This window comes from Aedes aegypti, chromosome 2 (assembly GCF_002204515.2).
Source record: "Aedes aegypti strain LVP_AGWG chromosome 2, AaegL5.0 Primary Assembly, whole genome shotgun sequence".
Lineage (NCBI taxonomy): Eukaryota > Metazoa > Arthropoda > Insecta > Diptera > Culicidae > Aedes > Aedes aegypti.
This window is the reverse complement of record NC_035108.1, coordinates 145,138,797-145,159,892: the sequence shown is the minus strand read 5'-3', so window position 1 is coordinate 145,159,892 and position 21,096 is coordinate 145,138,797. Positions and strand designations below refer to the sequence as shown.

Here is a 21,096-nt window from a genome sequence, read left to right as displayed (position 1 = left end):
TATATTTATGTTAATATTCCAACAACGGAAATTCTTGACTATAGAAAATCTTCAATGTTAGCTCTGAGCTTTTGACTCTATTTCAAGACACAGAAAACTCCATGAAACGCGAGGTCCATCAAACATTCATAACCGTAACTCCAATCAATACATTCTGTGCTATTGATCACCTCAGGAACTTGAAGAATCCTTTGTTCTTCACTAATTTGTAAAGTTTCCACCTAGGCTAAACAATGAAAATTCAGTAGATTATTCTTCAATTCATCATTTTTATTCAACTTTCGTCAAATACTAAAACAAAATTTGTTATAATTTGGTCCTACATTACGTGCAACTCTCAATTCAAGTAGTGACCACAATTAAAGCTGTTATTGTAAATAATATTACAGATAAAACAGAACTCTTCTAAATGTCGTGAAAGCTGATGAGGTTAATTTATTTTACCAGAGTAATACTCTACATGATGTTTGCATAACTAATAAGTAATAATACTTCGCATTTTATTTTACGAAATTTTCAAGCAACTTAGAGTTCTATAAAATTAGAATAGTTTTGTAGTGTGCCTATGTAGATCCTATTCTTGGCATGCCGGATCCTATTCTTGGCACTTTTGATACCAGTTTTTGGATTTTGATCTGAATAAGCCGATCGAACCATATTCGGAGAGAGTAACAGTTCGCGAACCATAACAGTTCGTGGCACATCGCATTCAGAAAGCCCTATGAATATAAACATTCACTCTCTCGTTTGGTACGTGGCACGAGAGCGTTCAAGAGCAGCAACTCTCACAGACTGCAACAGTATCGAGCCATTCGGGTGATTTATGTTTTGCATAAAATTGTTAGTAACTTTCATATTTTTTGGTAGTGCAGCCTTTAACAACCTAATTATTATCTACTGGACCATTGAACCTCTTTGGTTGCGAACATAGCACAGAAAATAAAAAAAATATTCGCCTCTGTTTCTTGATCAGAATGAGAGTGGGTCAGCGAATGTTACAAGTGTTGACACACAGTAATCGGCTCCAAACAGTGGGTCTCGTCCACAAACAATAAATGTCATGCGTGTTGTATGAATGCAGTCGTATAAATGGGATGGAATTATGGCTTGTGTGTCGATGATCGTTAAATTTTCCAAAGCCTGTTTGATTCACTTCAGCGCATATTTGGCCACAATATGCACGTATTGAAGCGCTTCTTTTTGCAAAGTTTCAAAAAATTTGGCCGAGAAAAACCCCCCATGCCAAAGTGAATCATGGAAGTTCCCAAGTGGCTCTGCACCCTATCAGGCGTAAGGTAAGGCGTGTTATAATGATGGAAGAATGGAAGTGTAAGGAAAAGTAGTTATAGATCAACTGTAATGCATTGAGAGTTGAAGATAGAAGCAAGTGAAAGATACAACTACAAAGTACGAAGAGAGGGACGGGCATGGGATTGAACCTATGAGCTTCTGCTTATGAAGCAGAAGCGGTAGGCATTGGACCACCAATTCCATCTCTCTTGTACTGTTCCGAATACTTTGAATATATAAACAACAATACTTGAAAAGTATGACTAAACATTAAAAAAATGTCACCTTTTTATGATTTTTATATGATAAAATAATTCACACAATCACAATCTTCTGTCATCTTATTTTGTAAGCGGGCTGACCATCAAAAATTTGAAAAGAATATATATTTATAAAAGATGTTTAGATCATGCTTTTGGTTGATTAAACCGAGATGTGCCAGCCTTGGGCTGCAAATCTCGTAAATAAAGATAATAATAATAAAAATAATTGGTTGATCAAAGTTGAGAAAAGTGTCGCAAGTCACCCCGTTTAACTGTACTCATAATGCTGGAACGCAAATAATCTTACTACCAGGGTTTTAATCGATATATTATTGTTATCCTCGAAAAAAAAAATAGGTATGTTTATCATTATCGTCGTTAACTATAAAGTCTTAACGTTTCTCAACAACCTTTCGTTGACGATAATCAAGCGATAAGTCAAATAGAACATCAACATGCCTTTAATATTGCTGCGATAATCTAGTTACCCTAGTGACGACATCTTGAGTTTTCAAAGAAAAATTGTGTAAGGCGTTAACATGTTATCGCCGTCAAAGTTAATGTCTTAAGGCAAGAATCCATCATTCAATCATCAGCAATCATTAAAAATGAAAAACCAGTTTTTTCGTTCAAATTCAATGAAATCCTCATAAAAATCTATCTTCGCAACCCATATAGCAAGTGTAATACAATGATAGATTTTTCTTGAACATTGCTTGAATTTTGAGCAAAAATACTGGTTTTGAAAATTTGTAATACGATGATGGTTATTTTCCTCTTAAGTTAACGTTGAGTTATCAGACGATAATTTATCGTAACCCTGCTTGCTACGATTCAAATTAGCTGCTACTGAAGAATGCGGTAACAAAACAAATTGATTTTCAAGCAACACGTAAGAACAAAAACATTGTCCTATTCTATTCTTGTTACAACAACAGTTTAGGGTCCGTCCACAAATTACGTAACCCTCTAGGGGGAGGGAGGAGTAGGTTCAAGCGTTACAGCTCACACAAAAATTTGAAATTTTTCATACAAAAAGCGTTACAAAGGGTGGGAGGGGGTCAAAAATTTTCAATTTTAGCGTTTCGTAATAAATGGACGCTGCCTTATCAGAAATTGAACGGAATATGACAATGATCGCTCACCGCATTCGTAGCGTTTTTTTACGCTTCGCGTTGCTGTTTTCGAGAACTTTCTTCGTGTTTGTAAATATTATTAAATCGTAAATCAAATTTGATTATGGAGTAGTGTGTGGTCTTCCGATTCCATGGCATGCTCTTGCAGGGTGAGCAATGGAATCAAGACCAATCGTTTGCAGTCCACGTGGCGCGAGTGCGAAAAGAGGTTTTCGTTAGTAGTGTGTGATCTTCCGATTCCATGGTATGCTCTTGCAGGGCGAGCGACGGAATCAAGACCAATCGTTTTCGGTCCGTGTGGCGCGAGTGCGAAAAGAGATTCGCGTTAGTAGTGTGTGATCTTCCGATTCCATGGCATGCTCTTGCAGGGTGAGCAATGGAATCAAGACCAATCGTTTGCAGTCCACGTGGCGCGAGTGCGAAAAGAGGTTTACGTTAGTAGTGTGTGATCTTCCGATTCCATGGTATGCTCTTGCAGGGCGAGCGACGGAATCAAGACCAATCGTTTTCGGTCCGCGTGGCGCGAGTGCGAAAAGAGATTCGCGTTAGTAGTGTGTGGTCTTCCGATTCCATGGCAAGCTCCTGCAGGGCGAGCGACGGAATCAAGACCAATTGTTTTCGGTCCGCGTGGCGCGAGTGCGAAAAAATATTCGCGTTTCTCAGTTAGTATGTATGCTTTAAATAAAGCTGAAAATTGTGGCTGCTCAATCAAGGATGAAGGATCAATTGGTGAGCTCGTTTCATGCTTTTTTTAATCTATAACATATGTATGACCGCACATTTAATCGTTTTAACGGTGGGACATAAATATGAATATTCAACAAACTATGAATGGTTCATCACTGTAAGTGTCGGCATAAACTCTAATTCATATTTTTATATATAAAATCCTTCCTTTTACCTTTATTTTTATAAAAAAAAGGCTTTGAATGGTTCGGTCTGTTTATCTGTGCTAGAAGTATAGACTTGCAAAACGTTAATTTTATTCAAAACACTTTGAATGGTTCGCCACTGTAAGTGTCGGCATAAGAATATTATGTGATGATCCAGCCAATCGATTTATATTTTTCAATTTGAGTAAAATATTGTTACACATGCTTTCGTCATAACAGCTGTAGGAATGTTGCTTTTACCTATTTGTTCAACAAACTTTGAATGGTTCGTCACTTCAAGTAACGACATTATTTACTCCTATTTGGAAATTTTCCATGTCAATTGAATATATTTTATTCCTAAGCATGTTAACAAATAATCGTTCATCATGGTCTAATCGCTTATCAAAGTGAATCCTGTGACCCAACGATCCTCCGCATTAACAACCATCCCTCCCAGTAACCTTTGTGGAGATGCAGAGGTAAACACGGTCTCCAAATAGCAAAGGTTACACACTAACATTCCTTCCCTCAACCCCACCTGACTGCAAGGACGTGGCCGGCGCCGTTATTGACCATGTATGAATAGAGGCACTGAATTATGCACACTGAAGAAGATTATGGCAAATCCCAGCCGAACTTCTAGTTGATTCTTTGTGCATTTTCACTGACTTTGGTCAATCACGGAATAGCAACCATTGATATGTGTAGTCAGTCTAAGCTAAGCTAAGCTAAGCTATTATTAAATCGTAAATCAAATTTGATTATGAGTTTCAATAGCTGATTATTCCGGAGCTGAAAAAAAAAACCCAACAATGAAGCCCTCTGTGTTTTCATGATTCATAATTTTTCTTGAGATTGTATCCCAAATCGTAAAACTTGGGATAATGGATTATGAGCGCGCTTGCTTCTTTGTTTATTTTCTGACTGCTTCAATGACAATTTGATTCGCTGACCAAAAGTAATTCGAACCACTTAGTACAATACAGGAACTATACTGCCGTGAAACGCAAGTCAGTCCCATCTGCATTTTCGTCAAATTTGAGTTTTCAACATATCTTCCAATGCTCTTTCAGCTTCCTCAATGAGATAAAAAAAATTTGTTCAGAAAAAGTAGGGAAAAACAGCAAGTCTAATTATCCCATAATGGAAAGTAACCGCTCGTCAGTCCCACTACAGATTTTCGCACCGTGTAACACAAAAATGAACTGTATTTTGATCATCTTTATATTTTTCTCAGAAAGATATCGTAGTGAAAAGCAAATTGTGAAAGTTTCATGAGGATTTGAAAATGTTCCAGTCTTCTGGAATTTTTTGGATATTCGTAGTTTGGATTCGAGTTTGGAAACTTCACGCCCCATTTTCTCAATGTCTACTTTTAACAGATGGGACTGACTTGCGAGTCACGGCAGTATACTCATATTAAAAATGTGCTTGCGGGAACCATACAACCCTTAACTTGGGCCTAAGTTTGGTGATCACTGATTTAATGCACTTTGAAGATTCTCCAATCAAACCAAATGAAACCACTGTTTTTTAATAATGTGGACTGAAGGCGTAGAAAACACAAAGTGGCTGAATTTCTCCACCCAAACTCTAACCCTGTATTTCCCCCTCTTTTAAGCGGTTTCTTCACCACCGCTTAAGGTGAAGATGAAGCGAAGGCAAACCTCAAATTTTCAAGAGCACGAATCTGGAGAACCAAACATTCTTTTGAGCTGAAAACTTAATCGATTGATCACCACCAGCTTGTGAGCAATCGATTCAGTTTTCAGCTTAGAAGGATGTTTGGCTCTCCAGATTCGTGCTCTTGAAAATTTGAGGTTTGGCTTCGGTTCATCTTCACCTTAAGCCTTAAACCTAGTTTAACTATATGGATAAACGTGGTTTATGAATTAAGCGAAGGTGAAGAAATCGGCCCTTTTTTTCCATACGTATTCCATTCAAACTTCTACAGTAGCTTCTGGAAATGTATTACAGTTTGATTTGTTCATATAAAAATACTACCTCGCAACTTGATTTTCAGGTAGACTAATGAGATATATATTAGAATTGTGCTCTCAGTAGAATTTGATAGAGCATAGTCAATATCAAATGTTGTACACAAAGAAATGTTAAAGTCAATATTACTATCAATGTATGTTAGGGGGGTCCGTAGCCTTGAGGTAACGCTTTCGCTTCATAAGCGGAAGGTCATGGATTCAATTCCCAGCCCCTCCAAAAAAATAACCTGTCCAGCCACCAGAAGACGCCGCACGGAGGACCGTGCTTAGGGGAACACATCCATCCTCCGTCAGTATCAGATGGTGACTGAGACAAACTGACCCACTTCGCAGGCAGCTAGCCTCAAACGACTCAGGAACACGGCAAAACGAACCACCGCAAGAGCAATTGACTATGGCTTATGGAAATCGATTGGACCAACAGCAGAGCACTCTCCTACCTGCTCGGTGTGAGAGCAAAAGAGCAGAAGAGAGTGAAAGCAGATGTAAATATAGATTAGCTAAAAATAGAACTGTATCGGTAAGGAAGATACAGATAAACTGATTCCGGCACAGTAGTGGCCACAAGCACGGAGTGCCTTAAAAAAAAAAAAACTTCATTTAAAAAAAAAAAACAATGTATGTTTTATATGTATTCCAATAAGATCTGTGATAATTGAAAGTAGAACTGATAGGATTGAGAACGGGAAATTTGAAAAGTAATGAAACATAATCAAAGACATAATTGAGAGTCGCAAACCTTCATTTAATAATCAACTCTACTTCTCCATCCATACTTTCAGCTCCTGAACGCTACCAGCAGCATCAAGAGTTCCAAGACGTCTTCGTCGACGAGCAACAGTACAACCAAATCGTCCAGCAGAATGGCTTGTGAAACTTCTGCCACACAGCGATCGACGTCCTCCTCTTCAAAGTCCGCCTCTCTCTCGGCGACAACCTCTTCCACAGAAGCAATCAAGCATGATCTCGGCGACATGAAGAATTCTATGGCAGAGCTTGGAAACGTGTTGGCCAATACCAGGGGCTCATCCCAGATCACCACATCTTCATCATCGACGTCAACGTCTTCCAAAATGACATCGTCCGAATCTTCATCATCGAGCTACATGAAAAAGCTTTCCATGGGCAATAGTTCATCCAACTTGTTGGAACACCAAAAGAGGTAGGTTCTGGAGGTTAATATATAGATAATCGTAAATTATGACTAATCACTCTTTGTTATCATTTATGTAGATTACGAGCGTCGATGGATAGTTTGGACGAGCCCATGACAGAGTATCACGTGACCCATCCGGACTCCGATGGGGAATTGAACAACATGATAGTGAAGAAGCCCGATGGTACGATGCAAAACGGGCACCTGGCCATGAATGGGACGGTAGACACGGTAAAGTTCGAGCAGAAGAAAACCACTTCCGAATCGAAAACGAAGGTGGTGAAGGACGGGTTCAGCAGCGAGCAGGCAACGTTGAATTCGGCACAGATGAAAAAACTGCACGCTGGGGACGTCCAGTACCAGGAAGAGGCAGCCTTGGCTGCAATGAGCAACCAGGTGGAGGTTGATGGACTGAAACACGAGGAGAAAGCCGCCATGTTGAAGGTATGTAGATGAATCATAACTTTTTTTCATCAGTATGCTAGGTATATTATTCGAATGGTTCATATCTCGCATAACTTATGATCTCGCCCTAAAATGGGTAACCGAGTGTGTAACTCATTATTTTTAATCACATGAAAAAAAAACAAGATAAAAACTATCATAATTGGGAGACATAGGAGTATCTCTTCACTGTAGCATTGTCAAATTAATCGTGTACTTCACAAAATTGTGACGTGCAAGAGCCACATAATTTGATCAATGAGACACGCAAAAATGTCATTTTTGTTACATTGTGTGATTTCCAATATAGCTGCTTTAATTTTCATTACTTCTTGTAATGAAGGTCTGTTCTTAAAGTCATGTTGTTCTCATAATTATTGGCATTGGATTTGCTGGTACTCAGTTAGATGTTTGTCCTTCTTTTAATCATAAGCATTTCTCACGAGTTAAATTGTGACAGGATTGTTGGCATTATGTATTCTTTTCTTTTCATAAGAGATTTTACCTTCTTCAAACAATACAATATTTTTCCAATTGATATTGTTAGAATGATCCATAGATACTATACACTTTGCACAGAGTGGTCTGTTAGCTTAGGCAGGAACGTCATACTCCTAGAAGACTCACAGTCGAATTCTACACGGCTCCATTCATAACGTATAAGTCTCGCGTTCAGTATCATAAGGGCGTAACTGCAATGATCGATTTCTCTTCATCGATTTTCTTTTTAGCTTATTGCATGGCCAGGTGACTGTTTTCGGCTACTATTTTCGGTTTAGTAGAAAGAACTTGTCGTCCTACATCACGTTGCATCGTTAAATGTTATCAAAATCGGTTAAACTATGTGTACTAATCCAAAGAGAAAATGGACGAAGAGAAATCGATCACTGCAGATACGCCTGTATGATACTAAACGCGAGAAGTCGTATAATCCTAGACGAGATATGAGCTTCACATCTCGTTTCTGAATTGTTATTTATTATAGTTAGTCTATAACAACAAGTCATTTTTTCGATAATAGTCCACTTGATCACCCACAGTGAACCATCGTGATAAATACTATACATCTTCAACATTATCCAAATTAATAATCATAGCATTTTGAAGTCCTCCCAACTTCTGACATGACTCATCCTCATGTATGCTACATTCCAACAAGTGCCCCAGTTTTTTCCGAAACATCATTGACACGAGTATGACTCACTTCCATTCCGCAGCATAACTGTTATGCTAGAGCTATGCTGCTGGAATTTCATACCTACGAACGCATGTCGAGGAGGAACCGCCAAGGTCAAGCCCGTATCGTACGAGTTCGCCGATGAATGACTCATCATTGTTTACCATCCTTACTTTCGCGTTTCGCGTACGGATTTTGGTGGGAAAGCTTTGCACTGTCTATAAAACGGCAGACAACAAAAACCTGCAACCATTCCATTGGCAAATAAGACGGAACAGGTTGATGGCAGTCGCGCCTGGTTTGCGACACAGCCGAGGTTGATGACTCGTCCTGATTCTGCGCAGAAAGGATCATAATATTGTTTCACTATAGTTCTGCTGGAATGTCCTTCAGTTAGAATTGAACTTCCGAGCGGTTATCAACTATCCTTAAAATTTAAATAGGGGTCTACTTGAAGTTAGTGTTGTATAACACTAACAGTTATATGAAAAAATCCTAATTTATGTCTACAACGAAGAGAAAGTTCGAAGAATGTTCAGTTAATGAACTATAACTGATAGTAAAATCCCATGGATTATTAAGTTCAAATAAAGTGGCCTGTGAGTACCGTTAAGGCCAAGTCATTATGATCCTCAGACGTTATGTAATACGAGTAGCAGTGATTTCCAAAAGTAATGACAGTGCAGTGTGCGGTATTTGGCGAAACTTTTACTCTCTAAGAAAACCCCAACCCATTTCTTCTGTGGAAAAACGACGAGTAAAATCAATTCTTACACCCATCGGTCCAAGTGTTTTGGTACGTATGCCCAATTCGAGAGTACTGATTGCCTTGTTCGGACAGATGGAGAAAAAACATGCAATTAATTATTGAAATTTGTACCTATTTATCCAATTCGTACTGATATTTGAATCTGGTTTGAGAGTGTGTATCAACCATGGAAAAAGTAAACTCGTGTGACCTATATTGACTTCATTTATATCTATTCCGTATGTATTGATTCCAGTTTTCCACTTTTCCATATTGTATGTTTTTTTTTTGTGAATAATTGGAAAATGTCGTGCTACTTGTCAACGACGAAGAAGTTTCAACATACCGTTTCATATCGCATGCTTCTTACTGCTCCATCTAATTTGAATTCATAAGTCGTTCTTTTAGAGTAACTATCGTTCTGCTATTGATTAGCTTCGTTTCTCTCTATTACTGTCCGCTTTGAGCATTCCGGTATAAAAATGCAGATAATAAAATTGAATACAATCGTCACGTTCGTATCTCTACTTTATATCGTTTTGTATTTGTTAGAGATCATTTTCTTTGTTTTGCAGTTTATGCCATGGAAAAAACTAAAATTTCATGTGTTAGGTAAACTTTTCTCCATGGACCCAAGCCAATTGTAGAAGGGAAAAATATGTGTGAGGTGTTCGACGACAAAGAAAGTAAATATCAATGTTACAAACAGAACATTTATATATTGTGATGTTATGATAAAACTATGGACAAATTAAAATAGCATAGCGGTTATAAGGCATAGAACTACTGGGGCACCTCTATGAATAATTTTGGCACCGACTTTTTATACTGTCCAACTCTCTGAATCTTGGCACTGGGATGCACTTGTGTGTAGAACATATTTTTGCAAAACATGGGCTAAACAGCTTTCCATAAACAATCTGCTGAAGTGTATCAAAAGTGCAAAGAATATGATTCGTTACCCTATTATCCCAACTAAAAATACTAGTACAAGAATCAATCTTTATTTTTTATTGTTACAAATGCCAGACAATTCATATGGTAGTAGATAAGTCAGATCGGATTATACGTTGACCTCGTGAAGATAAGTGAAAGATTCCATCAGCTCTGTTATTTTCAATGCCACTTTGCATCAAAGTGATAAATGTCAATATTACTGCAAATAATTCGATTATAAATACTTATAGTGCGTTTTACGGAACAAATTAAAAACATTTGGTCTGACCAAGGAAAACACTTTTTTCCTGCTAAATTGTCGTTTCGGACCATACATGCAATGTTTCAAAGGTGTTTATTCGACAAAAATGGTAATCTACAATGTAAAATTAATTGTCTAGACAAATCAGATAGTTCAGTGATTCTGTATTCTATATTCCATAATATTTTTTCGCTACAATGTTGCCAAACGAAAGGGTTAAATTTGATGATTTAAAAATGTAAGGTTCTTCGTAAGAAAGATATCCAGATATTTATTCAAATCTTGCTAAGCATTCTGTCACAAATCTTCACATGCTTCTGGCCTGATATAAATTGGTGTTATTTGAAAATTGATTGGGGTTATATATTTCAAAATAATTTCCCATTAGGGTACACAGCGTAGCAAAAATAACATTTTTGCGTGTCTCAAGGATCAAATTATGTGTCTCTCGTAGGATTGGGTTTGCTGAATCTGATGCCATTCTTAGAAATGTTCCAGCACGTCACAAATTTTAGCTACAGGTCGCCAAAGCTGTATAAAACACTGATTTTATTTATGTTTAAATGAAATTTGAAGTACAATTCTTCAATCTTTTTTGTAATCTAATCCACCAAGCATGCAAAATAGAACTTAAACTTTCATTTCAGATATAATATGATTGAAATTGCACGATAAAATTTTTATTAATCCGATTTTTTCAACATGCTCGCAGTATCCATACAAAATTCTTCGTTACTCTTATATGGCAAAACACAATAATTCTCTAAACGATCAAAACATAAATTTTCCGCGTCGAAAGTATTATTAATTTCGATAATAAGTATTGTTATACACATAAAGTTTGAATTCTGTGGCAAATTAAGCAAATTGCCTTACAAGCTGGTAAACTTGCATGCAAGTTGGCTAAAATAGTCAATTTTTGCATTTTCAATAGCCAATATCTCAAAAACTAGACGTGCTGTGATATTTTTGAAAACGCCAATGGATTCAGCAACCCTTAATTGAGTGAATAGCGGTATTTTGGTGCTTGAGACAAAAACGTGTTCCGCATTGTAATTTTCCTTCGATTGCTTCATACATTCCATCATAAGTTACCAACACAAATTTGTAAACCAACTCATCCAGAAACTCTGTATTGGTTCTTAATGACATAACGAAATTTCATTGAAAGGATTTTCAATATTGCCACATACATATGTCGATGTGTGGTTAAACAATTCATATAGTTATTGAATTAATTGGAAAAATTGGTTAAAAAATCAACGTGCCCAAATGAAACTCGTACCCAAAACTCCTGTATCACAAGGCCGGCTCCAATGACACGTTCCAAGCCGATTGTCAGATTTGTACTACAGCTTTGCAATAAAAATCATTTTCATTCGCTCAAATACTTAAGATGTAGCATTCAAGTTTTGGACAGACATTGCAGAATTGGTTCTCAATGTATTTCGAAGCACGATCAAAGCAAACGAACCCCCATGGTCATTTATAGGGTAAGTGTTCCCTTAGTTGTGGGTGTTCCTATAGTTGCGGTAGTGCCGTTTTCACTGATTTTATCACTTTAGCTACAGCACCGACACTGCCAATCGACGGATTGGCTTGTTGATATATGGAATAGCTGAAAAGAGCGTTCAAATTGCTTTAAAACTGATGAAATATCACTAAATTTGCTAAAACTTCTCTTACTTGTACCAATAGTTGCGGTAAAGTGTTCCTATAGTGGAGGATCCCATAAGAAAACAACGGATACCGCAACTATAGGAACACAAATTAAAAATATACCGCAACTAAAGGAACAGTGTACCAATAGTGGAGGTAGTATTTTTCACTGACATGCCGTGGATTACTGCGATGAAATCATTTTTCTCATTAAGTCAATGGTCGTTACTTCCCGTTACAACAATAACATGTACTTTAATTGCGCTTCTTGAATTTAGGCAGTTAAATGAAGTTCAATCGTGCTTAGTACCTCTACTATTGGTACATCTACCCTAGTCCATTTTAGGAGACGTTTTTGAACAGCTGATCGCTTATTTTATGAATTAAATTTTGACAGTAGGCGGTGTCGTAACTTGTGAAAGTAACAGCAATATCATCAGTGTTGTCGTTTCGTAAAATGGACTATAGTAGGTATTGCTGTTTGTATTTGAGGTGCAAATCTCAACTAAATGAGCTCAAAATGCGGTAAGACAAAACAATCAAATCACACCTACCAACGATTACTCATATCACCGCCAACCTAGCAATGAAAAGCTATCTTTGACATCGATTTGCTTCAAAACCCTACCGCGTTTGGTTTTCCCGCATTTGATATTTGCATTTCAAACGCACACAGCAATATCAATCTGATCCAGAGAATATACATATAACAGGGGCCCAGATAGCCGTAGCGGTAAACGCGCAGCTATTCAGCATGACCATGCTGAGGGTCGTGGGTTCGAATCCCGCTGGTCGAGGATCTTTTCGTAAAGGAAATTTTCTCGATTCCCAGGGCATAGAGTATCTTCGTACCTGCCACACGATATACACATGCAAAAATGGTCAATCGGCAAAGAAAGCTCTCAGTTAATAACTGTGGAAGTGCTCATAAGAACACTAATCTGAGAAGCAGGCTTTGTCCCAGTTGGGACGTAACGCCACAAAGAAGAAGACATATAACAATTTGTCCAACAAAAATGTGTTCTTCAACAATGTTGTTGCTGGAAAATTTCAAGATTTGTATACATGTCCATAGAATATTATAACAAATAGTTACAGTGCTGAACAGAAGAAGTAGACCTTTTCAATAGCAATTTCCTTATAAACTATAAATGGCGTGTGCACATTCAAGTCCAAGTCAGTTCAAACTTTATGAGAATGATATCGTTGGAATATTGCAACAACCCCCACAAAGTTTACAGTCACTCCAAAAGCACCTCATTATCTCCGATGATTTCAAACTATTTGGGGAGATACAATCCTCGTGCATATCGTGTAACAGAATCGATAATACAGTCAACTCTCCCTATCTTGTTATTCGCTATCTTGACATCGAGTTAGTGAACTATAGTAAAAGCTGGTTTTCATGGTCACCTTGATGATCTTTTTAAACGCAGCTTACTGAATACATTCTAAAACTCTTAGAATCTTCATGGAACGAGGTGATTTATCAGGACCCGTACATCAAGTTCGAAAAATACAGCAAAGATTTCACTCGTTTTCTCAACAATAACATCGTAAATCCAACCAAATTATGTGCCAGTCTAGGTTGATAGCTCAAGGCCTTCCGAAAGAATCAACTCAATGCGCATCGGGTGCAATCACTAAAAACAAATCACGCGAAGGCAAACCTCGAGTCACAAAAATAGCATCCCCCTGTCCGTTTGATTTGGGGTGGTTGGTAAAAAATAATGATGATGATACAATACATTTCAGTGTCAACTTCGGCTAGGTAAACAGTCAGATTCAATCAAGTAAAACAAACCGACTGTCGTCTTGAACCCCAGAAATCGGACATCCAAACGGTGTGGCTCGCATCGCACCTGGGTTTCTTTGCGTTTTGGTTTTGCTGTGCACACGCTCAGGTTCAGCAGGTAACGAACGACGTCCGATTTTCACGAGAAACAATTTTCACGAACTAGGACGTGCATGTTTACACGCGGCTCGTGAAGCAAAATCTGAATCGCCAATTACATAGGGGATCGTACGTATTTTCGGTCGTTTTGTTCTCTTAGTCTGGGGGGGGGGTTGTCCAAATCTTCTGAAATTCGACTGTAAAGTGCATTTATATGCTAAAAGTAATGAAACAAGACCAATATTTCTTCACCCATACCGAAGAGAACTAAGCTGCCGAAAATACGACACGTCACCCTCGCTATGGAGATGTGGAGGAGAATAAAACGCCTTGCCTCCGAGAGAAGTTATAACTACACGTATATAGGACACTATGGAAATTAGTTATCGGAAGGAAAGTAAATCATTTTCGCCGCTGCCGGGTTTTACCGCCTGACCAGCTGCTTTGTGATGGTTGATAAAAATTGCGCACGAACAGAACATTCTGACGTAAATGGTACGAGTGGATTTTTGAATTGTATAGCCGCAAATGTACGAGAACGAGGATACATGCATCTACATGGATTGGTATAATGAAAGAATGTTCCGGATTTGAACAGCAATTAGAAATGTTTTACAAATTTAGTGATGGTCTACTTTTTTGAAGATGGGTTAGTTGTTAAACGAGGTCTACTAACGTGGTCGCAGGTTAGAAATACCCGAAAGAATCATAGGAAAATTATATATTTAAATTATGCAATACTCCACGTATAAAATGGACACAGTTGTTTAAACCATCACCATTTGCGTAGGAACAGGGAACCAAGGGTCACTTATTTTCCCCCCGAAACCTCTAAGAAATTCCTATAGAAGTTTTCCCAAAAACTATGCTACATTAGAAATGTTATTACAAATTTCTTCAGGTACTTCAAGTAATAGTATTACGCTGGAAAATTCTCTTAAAATCACAAAAACTTCTCAGAAATTCGATTAATTATTTGCAGTGCCAGACAATCTTATGCCTTTAAAAAACATATGGTCGGTGTTCAGACAGACCGGACTAGATGATATTTTGACGTTCTAAAGATACGTTAGGAACTGCATTGATTCTGATTTTTCTGATGCTATTTTGACACAGATGTATCAAAATATATGTAAGTTCCATTCTTGCAGAAAATAATGCAAATATGTTGTCATTTGGAATGCCTGGGGTACGTTTTCCTGAAACCATCAAAAACATTTGGTTCAGTCTGTCTGAACACCAGCCATATCTGTTATCCCTTTTGAAATAATCAAGTACACATTTTATTCAAAAACCCTGTAAAAAATAGAATTTAGTGGAAAAATGAAGAGTTCTTTACGTATGTATTCGTGGAAGCATATTTCAGGATGATATTTTTTGTACATTTTGCTGGTGGTATTTCTGATGAAATGTATGGAGGCATCTAAATATTTGCAGAAATTTATGAAGAATCTTTTCAAAAAAACGACTTTTTCTTCTTCTTATTCTTCTTTGGTGTAAATTGTCTGATATTAATGTTTAGAATATACCTAAAATATTAATTTAAAAAAAGCATGTTCAGGCCAGTAGCAAGCCTTCGGAGTGCTTCATTCAAGCATTGCACCACTGAATGCAGTATACCTCATGCTCCGCCCACAAACACTTAAAGCCACTAAACTAGTTACACTGTACTTACCTGGAGATGATTTTAGTCATTCATCATTCTTGCATTCCTGAAATAAAATAAATCAGTAAATTTCGTTAATTTACAATGGACCTATGCACGGGTTCATTATTTGACGTTTTAGCGGTGCCGTGTTATTCATGTAACCATGGAAATCAGTGAATTCGGCACCGCTCAAACGTCAAATTAGTGAACTCGTGCATTGGTTCATAATCCAATTCACGAGTTCAATAATTTGACGTTTGAAAAGTGCCGTATTCACTCGTTGACATAGTCACATAAATAACAAGGCTCCGCTCAAACGTCAAATCAAATAATGAATAATAATGAAGTTGAACATTTACACTTTTGATCATGTCTGACGTTCACTTAGTGGACAAAAACACCACTGAGGTTCAACTTGTTAACACTGGGGTTGTTCTTATCTGACATTTCGGAAGGTACACGGTAAACAAAATACACCCTTAATTTGAGTTTAAACCAAGCGGTGTGACAAAATCTGAAAAACCGGAAACAAACGAATCAAGTACACGACACTGCAGACGGCCTTACAGTTGATGTCAAAATACGCGTATCTGTCAAAGGGTACAAACTCTAGTGGAATTAAATGGTATAATTCTAAATTTGGTCTTAATTTATTTACGGAAACATTTGTTTTTGGACTTAAACAAAAGAAAAATTTAGAAATTTAGTAAATATGTTTTTCTGGTCTAAATTTAAGCGTTTGGTTCTTAAATTGAGACAGGGCTTTAGGACCCAATTTCTGAAGGGCACAAATCTAGAGCATCAAACAAATCTGGAGAGCTAAAGATGTGATGGATTTGTCACAACAAACGAGTAACCAATCGAGCAATTTCATAGCGTGAACGGTCGTATCGTTCTCTAAATTTGCTGGAAATTCAAAGATGGTTTTTTTTTTAGTAAATGTTTTTTGACATAATTAATAGTGTATTTTCAAGCAAAAAGTTAAAATATTCTTCTTCTTTCTGATTTTGCGCAGCTAGCGCGTTTACCGCTACGGTTATATGGGCCTCCTAAGTAATTTCTGAAGGAATCTAATAAGGAACTTGCAGAAATCTCTAGAAAACTTCTGAGTTTCGAAGAGAACGCTGAAGAAATTTCTTGTGAAGTATGTGGAGGAACTGAAGATGAAACCAACGAAAGAGTAAATGGAGCATTTTCTAGAGTCTGTAAAATTGATGAAGTTCATAGATTTCTGGAGGGTTATGTAATGGAGGATATATTGGAGGTGTTTCTGAAAACAATTTAGAAATAATCACTTTTCATTCTGGTACATTCATACCTGAAATTGCCTCAAATATGTTTTAAAAACCTTCGTGGAAACTTACCTGAAAATTTATCTTGATAGAATCACTGATAGCCATACCTGAAAATGCCTGTAATATGTTTTTAGAGTGTTCGAAGTACTACAGTGAGGATTCGCTCGTTGGGGCTTTGCTACATGGAATGATTACATGAAATTTCAACCAAAAACCACTCGAATGTCAAGAGTAGATATCAACCTGACTATGACGTCTCCATACACAGCATATACAATATACATATACATAGCAAATACCATATACAGAACAAATGTGCATGTATATGTGCGTTTCGTGATGATGTGCTCTCCAGATGCGTGAGTCTGCAGAATTTTCACCAGCTGTCAGTCGTTCCAGCTAACCGGTCGGATTCGCTAGTTGGAAGGCAGTCGTGGTCCAACCAGCGAATCCCCGCTGTAAAATAATTCCAGGACAAACTGATGGTGTACATCGGATTAAGATAACGTACAAACACTACTAATTCATGGGAAATTCGATAAAACCGAAACTAATTTCACATATATAACTCCCCGGAAACCAAAGCACGCTAAGTAGGCCCCCTCCAGAAAAAAAAACTAACTACGTCAATGGCAATTATACATAATCAAGAGATTTCACTTTAAGTTACACGAATCAATTCGTATAATAAAAAATAACAGAAAGAAATATTGCCCTTTGAAATATTTGTATTACCCTGTGATCATAACTACATTAGCCATTCTAAATCTATCAATTTATTGAGAATACCGTATGTTTGGAACGATGTTTCTAATAAACTTCAATCTTCCAATGTCTATACCTTTAGGATAATCAATTTAATGAAATGCAAAAAGACAACAAGTCGTCAAAGTGTTTCCAAGAATATCTCTTGTATTGCACTTTTTATAGATACGTAAACAAATCTTGAACATCTTCGTCCGTCAGATGGGAAACATGAAAACCTCCAATCTAAATAAATACCCCAATTTGCCATCTGCCTGCACCGCTCAACACCCGCGCAATATAGGCTCACCCAGTAATAGTGGAACACGAAGTGAAATTTCTCACGATCACTCGTGAAACTCACACCGCGTATTTGGCTACTCGGGTCGGGCAGCTAAATATCGTGATGGTCGTTCACATACGAAGACACATTCGGCGGCAGCGGCCATTTGACGACACGCACGTCGCCGTTCGCAGTTCAAATTTGCAACCGAGTGCGATCGCCGGTAGTTCTGCGGAGTTCCCCATTGGCAATAGCCCAGAATTTCAATCACGCTGTAGTTTGTATTATTTCTGCGCGCTTCCGAGAATATCCGCCACGCAACACACTATAGCCGCGATCACGATTGTACCTACTCGTCATATAGAAACAGCGTGTGTTTGTTCAAAGTGACGCAGTGCATTCGCGTGGAGCTTCCCATATTAAGTAACATTAGCAAATGAATGGCAATTACCATGTGCATAATAAAAATGATTGTTTACACCGGGCCAAAAGCGCAATAATTAAGTGCGAAACTGTCGGGCGCGAGTGGAATACGCAAACAATCTGCTGAATACGGCTGAGAGAACTGTAACGAAGAGACGTAACCGTAATTACACAACCCCAGTGTGACAGAATCATGTGCAGTCAAGCTCCGTGGCCGGTCCGGAAGGGCATTTTCCGGTCGACGGGACAATCCGATTTTGTTCCCACCAGAACGCCGAGTCCGATCGTGGAGTTCCCACTTTCGCCCCCACCCCCACAGACTCCCACGGCGAGCAGTCCCACGCAGCATAAAAATGGAATAACGTTAAGCGTCAGCAGTCCCACCACCAGTCCACGTGTAACCCTTGTGGAAACTCCGTTGGCTTCGCCAGTTAATGTGCGGACCACATTCGAAATACCGATCGAAAGGGTTAAGGTAAGGGACCTTGACCGCGCCACTGGTGCTGTACCCCCAAATCGCTGCTCCTGCTTTTGCGTTTGTCGCCTCCTTCAACGGATGCTATTTTTGGTCGTTCACAGAAATGTAGCTTAAAAATAATTTGTTTATTGTGTTCGCATAAATATTCTTTGGTATACATCACAAAAGCCACACGTTAGTTGGGATGATTTCGTAATGATTTATTAATTACACAGTGATGCGGTCAAGCAGAAAAGTGAGTCTTGCGACATTAGATCGAGACGTTTTCCAAAGCACAGTTATGTTTTGTTTGCGTGTGCTCAATATTGGTGGATAAGTGGTTGATCCGATAATCAGGTATATTTTTGTTAATCTCCGGATACTACAAATAATACTTGGTAAACCACATAAATGTTTCCTTTATAAAAAGACTGAAGCGGAGTAAAAATATCGGTAGCGTGAGAATACGTTTTTGAAGCGTTTGATTGATTGATTGATAGGTGTTGTGAATAACCTCCGTCATACGTAACATAGACGGTTCAATGAATTTGTTGCACAAAATTAGGAAAACAAAATATTTTTGATTGGCTTTTTCATTAAAGTTTAGCTTGTTTAATTTAAATTTAATTCGTCGTTGATGTTTATAATATTTTAGTTGATGCTTATGGCACGTACAAATATGCAGGGGTTGAATTCTGAGAAAATTGAGAGTCTGTTTATAACATGACAGTGCATGATAAAACCATAAAAACCAACTGAATAAACTGGGGGCACTATTGCTATATGATGTTCGGAGTGGTCTACCATGCTAGTAAAGTGGTAGGTGTTTAAATGGAAAATAAGCGAGAAAAATGGGTTTTATCATCACTACCTCTCTTTAGGGCTCTCTTTCGCAGCTGGTATTTATCAATCTTGATACAACTTGCGAAACATTGATCATGGACCGATACAGATGCGTTGTTTTTCTTCGCTTGCTTTGATCATGCTTCGAAATCAATTGAGAGCGAGTTCTGCAATGCCTGAGAATATGTATTATAAAATTACATTCTAAAAAGTGTTTGATATACGTACAATATCTGTTGCCATAAACATGTGGCAATATTTTGTCATGGAGTTGTAAAATTTGCACGATGGTAATTATTTTTATAAATGCCTATATTATATGTGTATTCTTGGTCGCGATAGTCAAGCGCGTACGCCGACCCTGAGGCAATTGAAGAGAGGGGAGCCTCATATGTGCTGGGCACGGATCGCCCCATTAGTTACAATATTTTTGAAACATCGAGAGCAAACAGGTAATTTGAAATTAACTTTTCACTGGCCACCCTGAACTAAGGAAGAGCAGCAATAATGTGCAGATAAATCATGAAATTTGTGATTTTCTCATAGCAGTCGATAGATTTCATCTCTTTCATCATTAAAATGTACAAAAATCACGATTCTCATAATTCTCCCCAAAAATCATTACACCACTAATAGGAACGCTGTTCCAGCAGTTACAATATTTTCAATGATTCATTTAATAACGCAATCAATTGATTTCTTATGGGATCCTCCACCATGAGTACTGATACACCATTGTAGGTGCAAAGTAGCAAATATTTCATGATACCTTAAGAAATAATTTTTTAGTCATTCAAAACTAACTATTTAATGATCATTTATGTATTTTAAAGTATTTTTTAAAACCTGAAATGTTCGGTAAGTTTTTGAAAATCCCTGTAAATATCAGGGAATTTCATTTCTATAAATGAGTAGACACTCTGATAATCATCGAAAATCAATCAATCTATCTTGACATCATCTTGGCGTTTGACGGCTAGTAGAAACCGGTTGAAAAGTTTACATTCAGTTTCTTATGAGTTTCATTATAGAAAGCGATGAATGGTTCCAATATTTTGAATGACATCGAAAGATTTGAAAATGTAAAGTTTCTTATTTTAAATTAGAGTATAATCCTTTGGCTTGCAATCTAAATGATTTTTGGGCTTGTCTGTAGTGTACAGTATATTTGCACTATTGTTTTGGACCTGAGTTTCAGTTTTTGTTTGTTTCTAATAGTTTTATTTAGTTTTATTTATTTATTTCATTTTTTACTTGAATTTTTTAAATTGAATGAAAATCAAAAAATAATGTTGGATTAGTGCGGTGAACATATTTCTTGAATGGTAAAGAAGAGACACAGAGTACCCCCGCGGGGGCCACGTTGATTTGGCCACTTCTAATTTGAACATTTTCTAATTTGTACCCCGCTAATCTGCATATCGTGCTAATTACAAATGATACAAACGTTATTCAGCTCGTGGAACGGAGTAAAACATAATGAAACGTTGTGAAACAAAATTCAGAATCAAAACAAAACAGGCTTAAAGATAACCAGAAACACATTTTTATATTGTTCGTAGG

General features: G+C 37.6%; 1 protein-coding gene across 8 annotated transcripts in view; it reads left to right on the top strand.

Annotated features, from left to right (window-relative positions):
• The window catches only part of LOC5565670 (sterile alpha and TIR motif-containing protein 1), a 151,031-nt gene that overhangs the window by 116,773 nt on the left and 13,162 nt on the right, over positions 1 to 21,096 (top strand). For all 8 annotated transcript variants that reach the window (XM_021842618.1, XM_021842620.1, XM_021842623.1 and 5 more), the window contains 2 exons: positions 6,347 to 6,726; positions 6,798 to 7,164. In XM_021842618.1, coding sequence (XP_021698310.1) covers positions 6,347 to 6,726; positions 6,798 to 7,164 — 747 coding nt within the window. The remainder of the gene's footprint in view (positions 1 to 6,346; positions 6,727 to 6,797; positions 7,165 to 21,096) is intronic.